The sequence below is a fragment of the Physeter macrocephalus genome, unplaced genomic scaffold (assembly GCF_002837175.3).
Source record: "Physeter macrocephalus isolate SW-GA unplaced genomic scaffold, ASM283717v5 random_221, whole genome shotgun sequence".
NCBI classification, from domain to species: Eukaryota; Metazoa; Chordata; class Mammalia; order Artiodactyla; family Physeteridae; genus Physeter; species Physeter macrocephalus.
This window is the reverse complement of record NW_021145507.1, coordinates 73,534-87,055: the sequence shown is the minus strand read 5'-3', so window position 1 is coordinate 87,055 and position 13,522 is coordinate 73,534. Positions and strand designations below refer to the sequence as shown.

The window sequence follows — 13,522 nt, the reverse complement described above, 5'->3', positions numbered from 1 at the left end:
CGTCTGGGTTTATGGGAGGAGAGTGTGCCAGACCACACGCCCACTCACTGGGCCCTTCCCTCCCATGCTCCCCCCTCTCTCCATCAGCATCGGCGCCTTCGTGAAGACCTGGCTGCCCTTTGTCCTCCTCCTGGGCGTCATCCTAAGCGTCAGCCTGGTGTTTAACCTGCGGTGATGGCTGCCCCATGGCCCTGGGCCCACCAGGCTCCTGAGGAGGCAGCCGCCATCACCTTTCGTTCCAGATTCTTTCTCCTCGCCCCGAAAGGCAGGGATGGGCCCGCCGGGTTTGGCCCAGGGGTCTGGGCTAAGTGGGGCGGAATAAGCGCTGAGGATCCGCATGGGCTGGAGGCGCTTGCACTTTGTGTCTCACTGGTCGCCCAGAAGCTCCGTGCCCCCTCCTTGCCAGGCTTGTGACTCCCACCTTTGCGGCACCCTTTGTTCATCTGTTGGAAAAGCCTTAGCTTCCCTCTGGAGCTGTGTCTGTCACTGCCTGCTGGGCTCCCTCTGCCTCAGCCCACTGCCTGCTGGGGGAGGGAAGGCTATTTGGACCCACCAGACAAGGCAGCACAGGGACCAGAGCTGGATTTGAAGCCCATTCTCCTGCCAGGACTCTGGTCCCAGGGTGGAGGTACACTAAGAAGTCTGCATAAACTCAGCCACCCTGGGGCCTTCTCCACTGGCCTCTAGAATGGTCCAGTAAGGCTGACGGGCCCCCTTCAGATGTCTGCCAGAAGCTGCACTACGGCTAGTTTGTGCCCCACTCCTGGCGGCCACCAGCCCATGCAGCCCCCTCTTCCCACTCTCCCAGGGCCTCCAAGCACTTGGGCCCATCTCCCCCCTGCAGTTTGGGGCCTGGGCTCCCCCAACCAGGCTGGAGAGATGAGTGACACTGACATATCCAGAGTGACCCCTGCAGATCAGAGCGATGTAACAAAGCTTGTCCTTGGCCCCAGGTACGGGCCTCGCACTGGTGACGGCACCCCTTGGGTCCGAGATGTCGGGGGGCCGTCGGAGCAGCCAGCGCCATCAGGGAGCTGTCTCCTCCCACCCCCCACGGCTCCCCCTTCTCTTCAAGTTGTGGGACAGGCCTGTGCTGCCCCCTCACCCCTGCTCCACGGATTCCTTTGTGCGGGGCTCCCTGGGCAGGACAATAAAGAGTTTTAACTCCAGACCGTGCTTGTCCTTGATTTCTCCCTTCGGTGGTCCCTGGTTTCACTGAAGACATGCTCTCCCTCCAGCTCCTATCTTCGTGGTGAACTTGGGTTCCTCTGCCCCCGGCAAGGGGTCTGGTTGCCAGGGACATGGTTGGGTCCTCGTCCAGTGCCTGGAGCTTTTGCAGAAGTCGGCATCCGTCGGGTGTATCCTGCTCTGAGCCGGAGCGCTGCGAGTTCTCCACGCCTCATCCACCAGCCCAAAGCTTTCTCCTTGAGGCAGGCGAGTATTGAAACCCCTCCCATATTCCCTGTTGGGAAGAACTTGGCAGTAGGATTGGGAGTCAGTGCTGACAGACCAGAGCCCTGGCCCTGGCCCCCACCATATGCATTGATCGTGTCGCCCAGCTCCTCGCGCTGACCCCCAGTGATCCGGTCGCTGCGCTGCTCTGTGGTGCCTCTACTTCTCCATGGCCTCGGGACCCTGCACTCTCACTCTCCATGCATCCCACACTCTCTACCAAGACGGCAGCACCTGCTCTCCAACACCCACCCACTTCTGGTCCTTTGCTTTCCACCTGTTGAAGTCGTGCCCTTCCTTCTCAAGGCCCAGCTTAAAAGGCACTTCCTTGGTGAAGTCTTTCCTAACCTTGCCCTATGCCAGGTATCACTTTAGTTGAACTAGCAAAGGATTTGATCTCTGAATCCTGAGAGCCCTTTGTGTTCACCCTGAGGATGGCCTTGGGGACAGCTCTAGCTGCGGCCCTCAGGGCCCTGGATCAAGTGTCCGTCAGCTCATCCCAGACCCTGCAGTGCTGTGGTTTCCAAGCCTGGGGCTTCTCCAGGGCATGACAGAGGTGGCCCCTCCTCTCCTCAGAGCACTTCCATTTTCAAAAATCTGTTCTGCCTATGGGTCCACCTAAGGGTTGGGGTTAAATTCTGGTATGGAGGACACCACAGCAAAATGGACAGAAAAGCTTTAAGGCCTGTTTTCACCCAGCAGAACTTTAAAGCAGCCGTGTGGTGATGGGACATAAACAGGTGCCATCAAAACCACCAACAGGGGCTTCCCTGGTGGCGCAGTGGTTGCGCGTCCGCCTGCCGATGCAGGGGAACCGGGTTCGCGCCCCGGTCTGGGAGGATCCCGCGTGCCGCGGGGCGGCTGGGCCCGTGAGCCATGGCCGCTGGGCCTGCGCGTCCAGAGCCTGTGCTCCGCAGCGGGAGAGGCCGCAGCAGAGGGAGGCCCGCATACCACAAAAAAAAAAAAAAAAACAAAACCCACCAACAGTTACTAAGTGCTCACTATGTGCTGATAAAGTACATCATTTATCCTCACCACAGTCCCATGAGGTAGGTGCTCTCATCCCCATTTTAAGATGAAAAAAAGCACAGAGAGGTGACGTGAACTGCTCGAGGTCACAGCGGTAGGAAGAGTGGAACCATGTTCAAACCCAGCAGCCAGGCTCCAGAGCCCCCATTTGGAACCACCCTGCAAGGTGACCCCACTGGAGCACACGAGGGAAAGTGGGGTGGGGCTGTGACCGACAAGAAGGGAGAGTGGGCGCTGGAGGCAAGAGAAAGGAATCTCCTTACGACAGTCCCAGGAGACGGCTGCCATTGTCCCTGCTTCATAAATGGAGAGAGTAAGGCTTACAGAGATTGTCACTGATCCAAGGCCACAGGCCATGTGGCAGAGCCAGAATTTTAACCCAGGCCTGGGGCCTCTTAGCCAGGGGCCGTTGCCTGGAGACCAGCCGCAGTGCAGAGCATCAAGGCCCTGCAGGGGTGGTGACGGGTGGGGAAGGCATTCTGCAGCTGAGGAGCTGGGAGCACAAATGGGTCTGGGTGTTGAAGGGGCAGGAAGCAGAGCCCGCAGGTAGGGCTCTAAGGATGTAGGAGACAGGAGATGAGGACCAGTCAGAGCTAGGCAGGGTCCTGAGGGTTGGGTCGAGAGGCCAGGCAGCCCAAAGGATGATGGACTGTCTTGGGAGGTGATGAGACTCCTGCTGTAGATTTGGAGTAGATTTGTTAAAGGGTCAGGTGGTTCCCCTGGTTGTCTGCTGGCACCTTCCAAAGCTGAGGAATGACAGATAAAAGTGGAATGCTGAAAGGGCCCTCTGACAGCTGTGCAATAAAGGGCTGGGGCGGGGTGGGGTGCTGAGTGTGGAGGCCAGGAGACAGGGAGGAGGAGGCTTCCAGGAGAGGCTGGGCAGGGACTGAAACCTGGGCAGTGGGAGGGTGGCGGAGGTGGGGGACAGATGAGAGAGAGTCCAGTGAGTGGCAGCAAGCATCAGGAAGCCTGAGGGCCAGGACATGAGGGCTGTTCACAAAAGTGGATACTTGGAAATAGGAGAAGGTTTCGGGTGGGGAGGACACAGAGGAGTTGGGGTTGAGAAGACAGCAGGAGAGGGGTCCAGGAGAGTCACAGATGCAAGGACAGGAGATCAGAAAGAGGAAAGGAGTTTAGAAGCCAGAAGAATAGACAGTGAAGTTTGATGCCTTCCATGGTGAGAGCCGAGAGGTGGGAGGGTTAGAGAAGCATCCTTGGGAGGAGCCAGGACAGAATGATGGGAAGGGGTGAGGGTACCGTAGGCCACTCCTCTCCCAGTCCGGGAGACTTGACAGAGGAGGCGAACATCACAGTAACCATTCCCACAGTGGATATTCAATGGCTATTGCATCTGCAAATGCATATACATATTTATTAAGGGCCGGTTGGGGTCTAACTGAACTGTAGTGAGAGCCATCTGAAGAGGGATTATTACCCCTATTTAATAGATGAGGGAAAAGAGGCTCAGAAAATAAGACTGACTTGCAAAAATAAACGGGGAAGGCTGGACCTTGGGCTGGGGGTGGAGGAGGGACCCTCAGGTGCTCCGAGTGGTGGTAACATTCCGGAGCCGCTTCCGATGCTGGGGAGGAGGAGTGGAGTTTTGCTTAGAGTCCACCCCTTACCCACCTCCCCTCTTGGGGGTCTGTGAGGTGCCCTCTGATCTTTAAACCATGGTGCAGGTGGGGCAAGACAGGCAGATTGAAATGAAGCAGACTTGGGGGGATCCGGAAGCTTTGCTGTGGCCTCGGCTCATGGTCCCAAAGCAAATGTAATCCAGGCCCAACCTATTCTCAGGGTGGGGAAGAATCTGGGAGCAGAAAGGGGGGTGCTCAGAGGGGCTCCCCACGGACAGAGGGAGGGTATGGGAGCCTCACTTTGGCCCTGGAAGAGTCCAGGCCTCCTCAGACAGATGGGGCCCAGGGTGGCAGAGGGGACAGAGAGCAGCTCTGCTGTGGCCAGCACTTCCTGGGAGGCATATGTGGACATGGAGGGGACTATGTTGGCCAGAGAACACCTGGTACCTCCTACATGCCAGCTTGTGCCAAACACTTTCATTTCCCTCAGAGGCTCTTCACCCTCTGCTGCCTGCAGTTTGCACAGGAGGAAACTGCAGCTCAGAATGGTTGAAAGACCTGCTTAAGGTCACACAGTGGCACAGCAGGAACTATTCAGGGTTGTCTGGCTGCAGTCTGCAATCCTTCCACTACCCTGGTTCTCAGAAATGTTTCTAACTTTGCTTTCAAAGCAAGTTCTTATCAGCTCCTTAGTGGGCAGGGTGGGGCTGCTACCCATTCTACAGATGGGGCAACCAAGGCTCTGAGGGGTTGGGGCCAGCTCGGGTTACAGGAGTTACAGAATAAGTCTGCAGAGGAGCTGGGGCCAAGCCCCAGGCATCTCCTACCCACCAAACCTGCTCTGGGGTTACTGAAAGCCCAGGCCGCGCCCCTGGGGAGCCGGGAGTCCAGGCCCGGTTTTGCATCAGGCCCTGTGAGAAGGTGTTTCCTCCTCCTCAGTGGGGCAGCCACTCCGCTGGGCTGCCGGTTGAGTCAGCCTTAGGCCCTCACTGCTCTTCTTCTGGTCCCTGAAACTCAGCTGCCAGGGGAGCCGGGCTTACCCGACGAAGGTGTCCCCTCCATACTGGACCCCTACAGGTAATACACCTCGGGGCCAGAGGGCCCCTGCCAGTGTCCCGAGGGGTGGGCACTGCCACCTGGTATCCTGAGCACCCTCTAGGACCCAGGGGTGGGGGAGGTGGAGCGTGTCTGGGGCTGGAACAGCCAGACAGACGGACAGACCCTTAAACTGACCAATGGGTCTGTCCCATAAGTGTTGAAACAGAGTGGGGAAGACCAGACACTGGATTCTGCCTCTGGAACCAGAGGGGACTGCAGGGAGGGGTGTGCTGCTGGGGACCCTGGGCTCAGATGCCCACAGCCCAGCCCAGGCAGACCTCAGGACAAGGGCGGGCAGGGTCAGTTCTGTGGAACGTCCCTCCACCTCCATACTCATACACACACACCTGGTGGCCCCCAGGGCACCAGAGTACACACCACAACACACAGCCCAGTCACACATACACACATGCGCACACACCCCACTGCGCTGTCGCCCAGAAAGTCACAGAACATATCACACAGACGAGAGTCGCCCATGCAGCACCACAGTGTGACATGACGCCCAGACACACATGCAGTGATACAACATTCACACCCACAAAATATACAACCTCCCAGATCCCACAGTCTGCAGACGCCTGCTGAACAGAGACTCACAGTGGCACCGGCTAACACAGGGGCAGCCACACAGGCTCACACACCAGGCCCCAGAAGAGCCCTAAACAGTGCATATGCAACACCCAGGACCTGCACACAGTAGATGTTCAGGAAATGCTGTTAACATCGGTCACGCAGGCATTTCCACGGCGTCATACACGACACCCGATAGAGACACCCACCCACACCCCCAGGTGAGGGTGGGGCAGCAGGGGGAGAGGGCTCGCTCGAGGGGCTCGCTGACTCAGCTGGGAGGGCACAGAGCGCGGGCTGGCAGCAGGCACAAGCCAGGACCTGTCTGCTGAGTGTCCTCTTCCCATCTCAGCCCTGCCTGGTGCCCCGGGAGGGAGGGGACTAAAGGGGCGGGAGGAGAGGAGAGACCGCCCAGTGGGCTCAGGCCGCGGCTCTGCCCACGGCCCAGTCACAGGCCCCTTGCCACGTCCACACGCCCCTCGGGGCTGGGCAAATGTTTTCCTTCCGGAGTCACCGTGGTACCTGAGCTGCTTTGCAGCACTCTGCCTCCACCACCAGGTCCCACCCCAGTCAGGTCCTGGGTCAGGGCGTGGGGAACCCATGTGGCCAGAGTAAAGGGGTCTAGGGAGGGGCTCCAGGCCAGAGGGCAGGGCTGGTAGCAGGGGCAACCTTGGGCTGGAGGCCTCCATGGGAGTGGGTGCAGCAGTTACCTCCGGGGGAGGAAGTTAGGCTGTGAGCTGGGGAGGAGGTTGCCTTAGACAGGAAGGCCCAAAAGGCCAGAGCAGGGTGGAGGTGAAGGGTGGAGGGAAAGGACGCAAGTTGGGAGATTCCCGGGGCAGGGTGGTGAGCAGATATGTGTGTGCACCTGTGCGTCTGGCTGCGTGTTTGTGTGTGTGCATTTCCCACGTGTGTGCAGGTGCACGTATTTCTGCATTTAACTAGTCAAACTTTTACTAAGCATCTGCTGTGTGCACAGTTCTGGCTTTGAGGATGAGGCCCTGTCCCTGCCTTCAAGGAGCTCACAATCTAGTTTGTGGGATGCAGTATGTGTGTGCAAAAGTGTGTGTGATTTGTATATATCTAAGGACAGGTCTTTGTCCCTGGACTTATTCTTGTATAGGTGAACCCATCTGCGGGTCCTTGTCTCCCCTGTGTGCATGCGCCTGTGTGCAGGTTTAAGGATATGTTACATACATCTCTTGGTCTGGACATGGATCTGGGCATATGACTGCATAGGGCCCTTTATGGGGGACCGGGTATGCGTGAGCCTGTCTTTATATAGGTGTCAGTGTGCACGTGTGACCAGGGGTGCATCTCACTGTGGGGAACTATATCTACATGTATCAGTGTGCGCGTGTACGTCTCTACATGTCTTCGAGTGTGTCCCTGAGTGTGTTCATGGGTCTCGGTGTGCATGTGTCCACGAGTGCATCTCATGCCACCTTGATCTCAGCCTTCCTGGGCTTGTACCGCGCCCACCATGGGGGGTGTATATTTGGGCAGAAAAGGCAATTGGCTCCAGGATGTGCCCTGTATATGGGCAGGCCTTTACCTGACCCTTGCTCTGCCCCCAGGGAGCCACGTGTGCCCAGCCTGGGCACTGCCCCAGCTGATGCCCCAGCGGGGCCACCCATCTCAAAAGGGGCTCTGGTCCCTGCCTGGCCTCCTCATGGCACATGAGGCACAGCCTGAGGCTGATGGGCTCTTGGATCTCAGCTTCCTGACAGAGGAGGAGCAAGAGGCTATTGCCAAGGTCCTGAAGCGAGATGCCCACCTGCGCCAGCTGGAGGAGGGACGAGTCAGGTAAGGCAGAGTAGGGGAGCCCCAGAGGAAGGGGCCTCAGGCACTGGGAGGCTTGGGTGACTCCTACCCTCTCCCCTACCAATGTGCAGCCTGTCAGCTATCTGGGTAGGTCTTGTTTTTGCCCACTGGTCCACTCCACCCTTGGGCAGCTCAGTTCATCACCTCTCCCAGGATGGCTGCACCAGCTCCCTTGCTGGCCTCCCTGCCTCTGGGCTCGCCCTTTCTGGCCCACCCTCCATGCTGCAGCTGGGACTCTCCAGATCTGTCTTTAATATCCTCTCCTGAAACCTCACATGGTTCCTCAGCATCTCCTGTCAGGGGCAAGCTCCGAAGCGTGGTCCACAAGGCCTCCCTGGTTGGACCCTGCCAGCCTCTTCCACCAGTAAGCCTCACCCCCTGACACACATACACAAAATGTCCACTACAGCCACTCGGGTGCTCCACAGTCCCCAAACACACCCTTCGCTTTTATGATGTTTCTCCTGCCTGGAAGAGCACAATGGCAGAGCAGCATGGGACTTACAAGTAGTGTTTGGGGACAGACAGACACCTCCTAGCTTGTAACCTTGGACCTCCCCAGCACCACTCTCCTCATCTGTAAAATGGAGCTAACGAATCCTACCTCATAGAATTAGGAAGGATTATACACAGTCATTTAATGAATAATAATTATTTTTCTTCTCTACCTGGAGAACTCCAATTTGTCATTTAAAAGCAATTCACATGTCACCTCCTCTGGGAAGCCCTCCAGTATTCTCACAGGCAAAGCTGGCCCTCTTACATACATCATGGCTCTACCTCACTATAGTGTACTTGTCTATTCTGGACTCAGTCTCCCCACCAACCTGAGCTCCTCCAAAGCAGGGATCAAGTCTGATTTGCTGTTGTATCCCTGGCCCCAGGTACAGGGCCTGGCACAGAGTGGGTGGCAATAATGTTGATTGCATGAGTGGTGACAGCCACGCCCTCCCCCATCCTCCAGCAAGCTCCGGACATCGCTGGCAGACCCTGGGCAGCTGAAGATCCTTACAGGGGACTGGTTCCACGAAGCACGCTTCCAGCGGCACCACCACGCCCACCTTGGCTCTGACCTTGTTCGCGCCTCCATCCGCAGGAAGAAGGGCTCCAGGGGTGAGAGGAGCTCCTCAGAGTGGGGCACGCCTTGGGCAGCCCAGGTCACCGGGTGTATTTGGACAAGGAGAGAGGGCCCCTGGGTTCAGTTCCAGCTGCCCCTGGCACTGTGTGACTTTGGGTGGGCACCACCCCTCCATGGGCTACAGGAGGTGGGTGGGCATCTCCAAGGGCCAGACATCCTGAGAAGAGAGTTTCACAGAACTTCTCACCTGGGTGCAGGAGACCAGGCTCAGGGCAGAGATGGGGAGGCTGAGGCTGCTGGGAAAGAGACCGAAGAGGCGCTGGAGCCCAGGTGAGGAGGCATGGCAGGGAGTGGAGGGTGCCTCCCAGTCACCTGGGGCCCATCTCTGACTATACCTCTCCGTCCTCCCAGGCTCCCCATGGACGAGGCCCCCCAAGAGAGTTTCAGCGAGGCTGAGGTGAGTAATGAATGACTGAATGGGCTAATGAATGAATGTACAGTGTCCCTGGCATGGAGGTGGGATGTGCTGGGGAAAGAGCCCAGCCTGAGAATCAGGAGACCCTGGCCTGGGCCTCTGTCATCCTCCTCTGTCAGATGGGGATGTGGGCCCATCCTCTAAGGGAAACTCTGAATTGATTACTAGGGGTGGAGTGTGGACTGAGCTGGGTGAGGTCCAAGACTCAGATGCCACCAATGGGACCCTGGGAGTTAGGTAGAGCAGGCCCTGGAGTGTGAAGGGGTGTGAAGTACAGGCCAGATTGGTCCTGCAGCTGGTTGCCAGCTCTGCCCTGAGAGCAGTGCAAAATCTGAAGCTGGAACCTCTGACCCCTTCACCACTGGGCCCCTCTGTGACTTCTACCCCTCGCTTCTTTCAGGGACCTGATTTCCCCTCACCATATGTACCCCCAAAGGCTTCAGATCATGAGAAGGAGCCCCAGGCCCAAGAAGGTGAGTGGGAAGGTGTGTGTTGGGAGCACAGAGAGGTTGCGGGGATCAGAGGCAGCTCTAAGTGACCCCAGCCACCTGTGTTCACCTTCCTCGTCCAGCTTAGGGGGTGGGTAGGTGTGGTCTCCACCGGGAACCGCAGGGCAGCACTGGGGTCAGAATGGGGTTTGTAAACCAGTCCCCTCCAAATTTGCTCAGGGGCAGGGCGGGCAGGGGAGGGGCTCGCTGAGCTGTTTGTGCCCCTCCCAGCCCCTGGCCCCGGGGGCGTTCAGGTCTTCGCCGCCGAGGAGGCTGACTCTGAGCAGGATCCTCCGTCGAGGGGAGAGGAGGAGCCGCAGCCCCCGCCTGCCCAGGTAGGCGGGAGCGGCCCAAGGCTGCTCTCAAGACCCGGAGCGGACTCCGGGCGGGGAGTGCAGCTGCCCGAGGCTGCGAACGGTCCGGGACCGAGAGCGGTCGCGGGAGGGGCGGGGGGTTAGGGGGCGCCCCCGTCACTTACCCCCTCCTCAGACCCAGGAGGCGTCCGAGATCCTGGAGAATGGGGAGGAGGCCCCGGGGCCCGGGGCACTCGACCGCGTGCTCAGCAGCAGCTCCTCCACGGTGAGGGGGTGAGGGAGAAGGCCTGGGGTGGGAGTGGGGTGCGCCTCCCCTCCCCGTATCCCGAGGCGTTGCCCCTGCATGACCCCTCCCTTGATCCCCGGACCTGACACTCCAGCCTCCAGGCAAGCTACCTCACTTTACCCCCCTCCCCCCCATCTGAACCCTCCGCGCTCCCCTTCCCCGGCCCCGACGTGAGCCCCGCAGCCCGTCCTGACCTCCCCACCCTCCGCCCGCAGCTGAGCAGCAGCCAAATGAGCCTGTCCGGGGAGGCGGAGGCGGGCGCGGTGCAGGTGCGCGGCTCCCTGCACTTCGCGCTGCGCTACGAGCCTGGTGCCGCCGAGCTGCGCGTGCACGTGATCCAGTGCCAGGGCCTGGCCGCCGCCCGGCACCGCCGCTCCGACCCGTGAGTGTCTGACCCCGCGAGGAGGGGCGCTAGGGAGCCGCTCTCACTGCCCAACCCCACCGCTTTTCTTGGCCTCAGTTTCCTCATCTTCAAAATGGGAATAACGTTCTTGGTAGACGCGGGAGCTGAGTGACATAACTCCTGTAACGCGCTGCACGAGGCCTGGCACGCGAAGCTGCGTTCCCGGCTGTGGCTGGGGAGTAGGCGCTGGAAGGGGCTGCAGGAGTAAAGGGGTCCCCCTACACCTCCGGTCCTCACCTGCCCCGCTCCAGCTACGTCAAAAGCAAACTCCTCCCGGATAAGCAGAGCAAGCGCAAGACCTCAGTGAAGAAACGGAATCTGAACCCGGTCTTCAACGAGACTCTCTGGGTGAGGCTGTGACGCCAGGGAGGCCCCCCATTAATGAACCGAACGCCCCTTCCTGCGGGGACCGGGTGGCGGGGGCAGCCATGGTGTCGTCATTGCCGGTCGTTCCAATCCTCCATCCTGGGGGAGGAACGGCAGGGAGGCCCTCGCATTAACTCGCTCTCCAACATGGCAGTCTAGAGGTGGGCGCGGCGCTAGTCCAGACCCCCATTAATACCGTCCGGGGTTCCCCAGGATTCCTTCCAGCAAGGAGCGTGGTAGGATAAGCCCCAGGCAACACTCCCGCAACACTGAGGCCGGGGCCATCGACGCTGCTTCATTAAAGTGCACCTCCTGTCCCCAGTACTCCGTCCCGCAGGCCGAGCTCCGGGGCCGCGTGCTGAGCCTGTCCGTGTGGCACCGCGAAAGCCTGGGTCGCAACATCTTTCTGGGCGAAGTCGAAGTGCCCCTGGACACGTGGGACTGGGACTCCGAGCCCACCTGGCTCCCCCTGCAGCCCCGGGTGAGCAGCTGGCCCGCGCGGGTAGACCCGCGGCGCAGATCTCCCGCCTTTACTGCACTGGGCTTTCCCCCAGTCCCCGTCAGCCTCGAAACCTTAGGGCCCCATTCAGAGGTCTGTCCCTGACTGCCGGTGGCGGGGCTCTCGGATTCCCCAGGCCGTTCTCTCGGCGGCCCCCTCCAAGACCCCGCCCCGTCGGTATCTGGAGACTCCGCTCCCTTCCGTCCCCTTTTCCCTAGGACTTTGTCCCCACCCCCTGACGAGCCCGCCTCTCGCAGGTCCCGCCCTCTCCCGACGACCTTCCCAGCCGCGGACTGCTCTCTCTGTCCCTCAAGTACGTGCCCGCTGGCTCTGAAGGTGAGTGGCCGCCGGCGAGAGACCAAGCTGGACGGGCCTTGAGAGGCGGGGAATCTCTGTCCCGCAAGGGTGAGGGACAAGCGTCTGTCCTTGGGGCAGGGCCTGAGCCGAGCCTCTTCGCAGGCGCAGGACTGCCCCCGAGCGGGGAGCTGCACTTCTGGGTGAAGGAAGCTCAGGACCTCGTGCCTCTGCGCCCAGGATCCCTGGATACCTACATACAATGGTGAGGGGCATCGGTACTTCCCCGCTTCCCTTCCCTTCTCATGCAGTGGAGCTCCCCACCTTCAACAAACCCCTTCTGATCATTCACCCTTGATTCCCCACTCTGGGCTTTGACCGCTGAGCAGAGGTGGAGGGGACAGCTTGAGCAAAGGCCTGGAGTCAGGAGAGTTGAGGACTCCTCTGAGCAGCTGCATTTCAGTGACTGGAGCACAGGACTTGTTGGAGAGCTGAGGCTGAGACCTGGGAGGTCTCAGGGGCCTGTCCATGGAAGACCTGGACAGCCAGGCTGTGGGGTTTGGTCCTGAACTTGCAGTTCAGTGGTTTTGAAAGTAAGCACCGGAGGAATTCTAGGGGTGCCTCCACACCCTCAGAGAGTAAAATAGAGGTAGGCCAATGAGGTTCTGAGTTCCCAGCCTTGATTCAACAAGAGACATTGCTTTTCTTTTAGGTTTTGTACTTCTGAGCAATATTTTTGTCTTGCAGAAAGGGCTCCAAGGCTTTAAAAAGTTTGGAAACTACTTCTGGGGGGCTGTGAAGGTGACTGAGCTGAGGAGTAGCAGAACTGCATCTCAGAGACATTACTCTGGGGTCCTATGAATAGGTGTTGTAACTTTTAAGGGCAGGAGCTCTGAGAGGAGGTTGGTGCAAAGGTCCCAGGATACTGAGGGTTTGAGGCCAGTTCTCAGGCAGGAGCCAGAGGACGTGGACATTGTCAGGCAGTATGTGTAGGACTTGGTGACTGGTTGGTTCTGGGGAGTGTGAGCGGGTGGCCACTTGACGCCAGCCCACCTCCCTACAGTTTGGTGCTGCCTGATGACAGCCGGGCCAGCCGCCAACGGACAAGGGTGGTGCGTCGCAGCCTCAGCCCCATGTTCAATCACACCATGGTTTATGATGGCTTCGGTCCTGCTGACCTGCGCCAGGCCTGTGCTGAGCTCTCTCTCTGGGACCATGGGCCCCTGGCCAGTCGCCAGCTGGGGGGCACACGCCTCAGCCTGGGCACCGGTGAGTGGGGCAGAGCCCTGAGGGGACCCGATGCTAGGAGGCAGGGGCTTGACATGTGGCCCTGGGCACTTCTCTGTCCTTTCCTGAGCTTTGGTGTCCACGGAGAACGTGGGGGTGATAGTGCATGATCTGGGACCAGGCAGGTGTTCCTTGGGACCTGGGGTGTCCAGCGTGACCACGTCTTCCACCCCTGCCCGCCCACATCTAGGCAGCAGCTATGGGCTCCAGGTGCCCTGGATGGACTCCACACCTGAGGAGAGGCAGCTGTGGCAGACCCTCCTGGAGCGGCCATGTGAGTGGGTGGATGGCCTTCTGCCCCTCAGAACCAACCTGGCCCCCAGGACATAGCTGCCCTACAAGCCCTACAAAACCCCCCTTTCTGGACCCCCATCTCAGGGCCCGCCCTTGCCTAAAGTCAATAAAGTCTATTCTGAGGGCAACAAGGGGCTGATGTCGGCTTGGGGGTGGGAGTGTGGGATGGCAGTGATAGCAGGGAAGTG

The 13,522-nt window shown here is 59.4% G+C and overlaps 1 protein-coding gene across 2 annotated transcripts; it reads left to right on the top strand.

The window, feature by feature from the left end:
- Window positions 1–4,928: 4,928 nt before the first annotated feature.
- SYTL1 (synaptotagmin like 1) lies at window positions 4,929–13,453 on the top strand. Of its 2 annotated transcripts, XM_055082690.1 has the most exons (15): window positions 4,929–5,135; window positions 7,304–7,532; window positions 8,515–8,663; window positions 8,886–8,958; window positions 9,040–9,085; window positions 9,504–9,576; window positions 9,823–9,926; window positions 10,081–10,170; window positions 10,407–10,573; window positions 10,846–10,942; window positions 11,283–11,441; window positions 11,717–11,795; window positions 11,919–12,018; window positions 12,817–13,022; window positions 13,231–13,453. In XM_055082690.1, the coding sequence occupies exons 2-15, from the start codon at window positions 7,342–7,344 to the stop codon at window positions 13,368–13,370; spliced, it is 1,674 nt and encodes a 557-aa protein (XP_054938665.1). In that variant the 5' UTR covers window positions 4,929–5,135; window positions 7,304–7,341; the 3' UTR covers window positions 13,371–13,453. The 2 variants fall into 2 exon arrangements, with proteins under 2 accessions (XP_054938665.1, XP_054938666.1); XM_055082691.1 differs by lacking the exon at window positions 10,081–10,170 and having other exon boundaries at window positions 4,930–5,135.
- The last annotated feature ends 69 nt before the right edge of the window (window positions 13,454–13,522 follow it).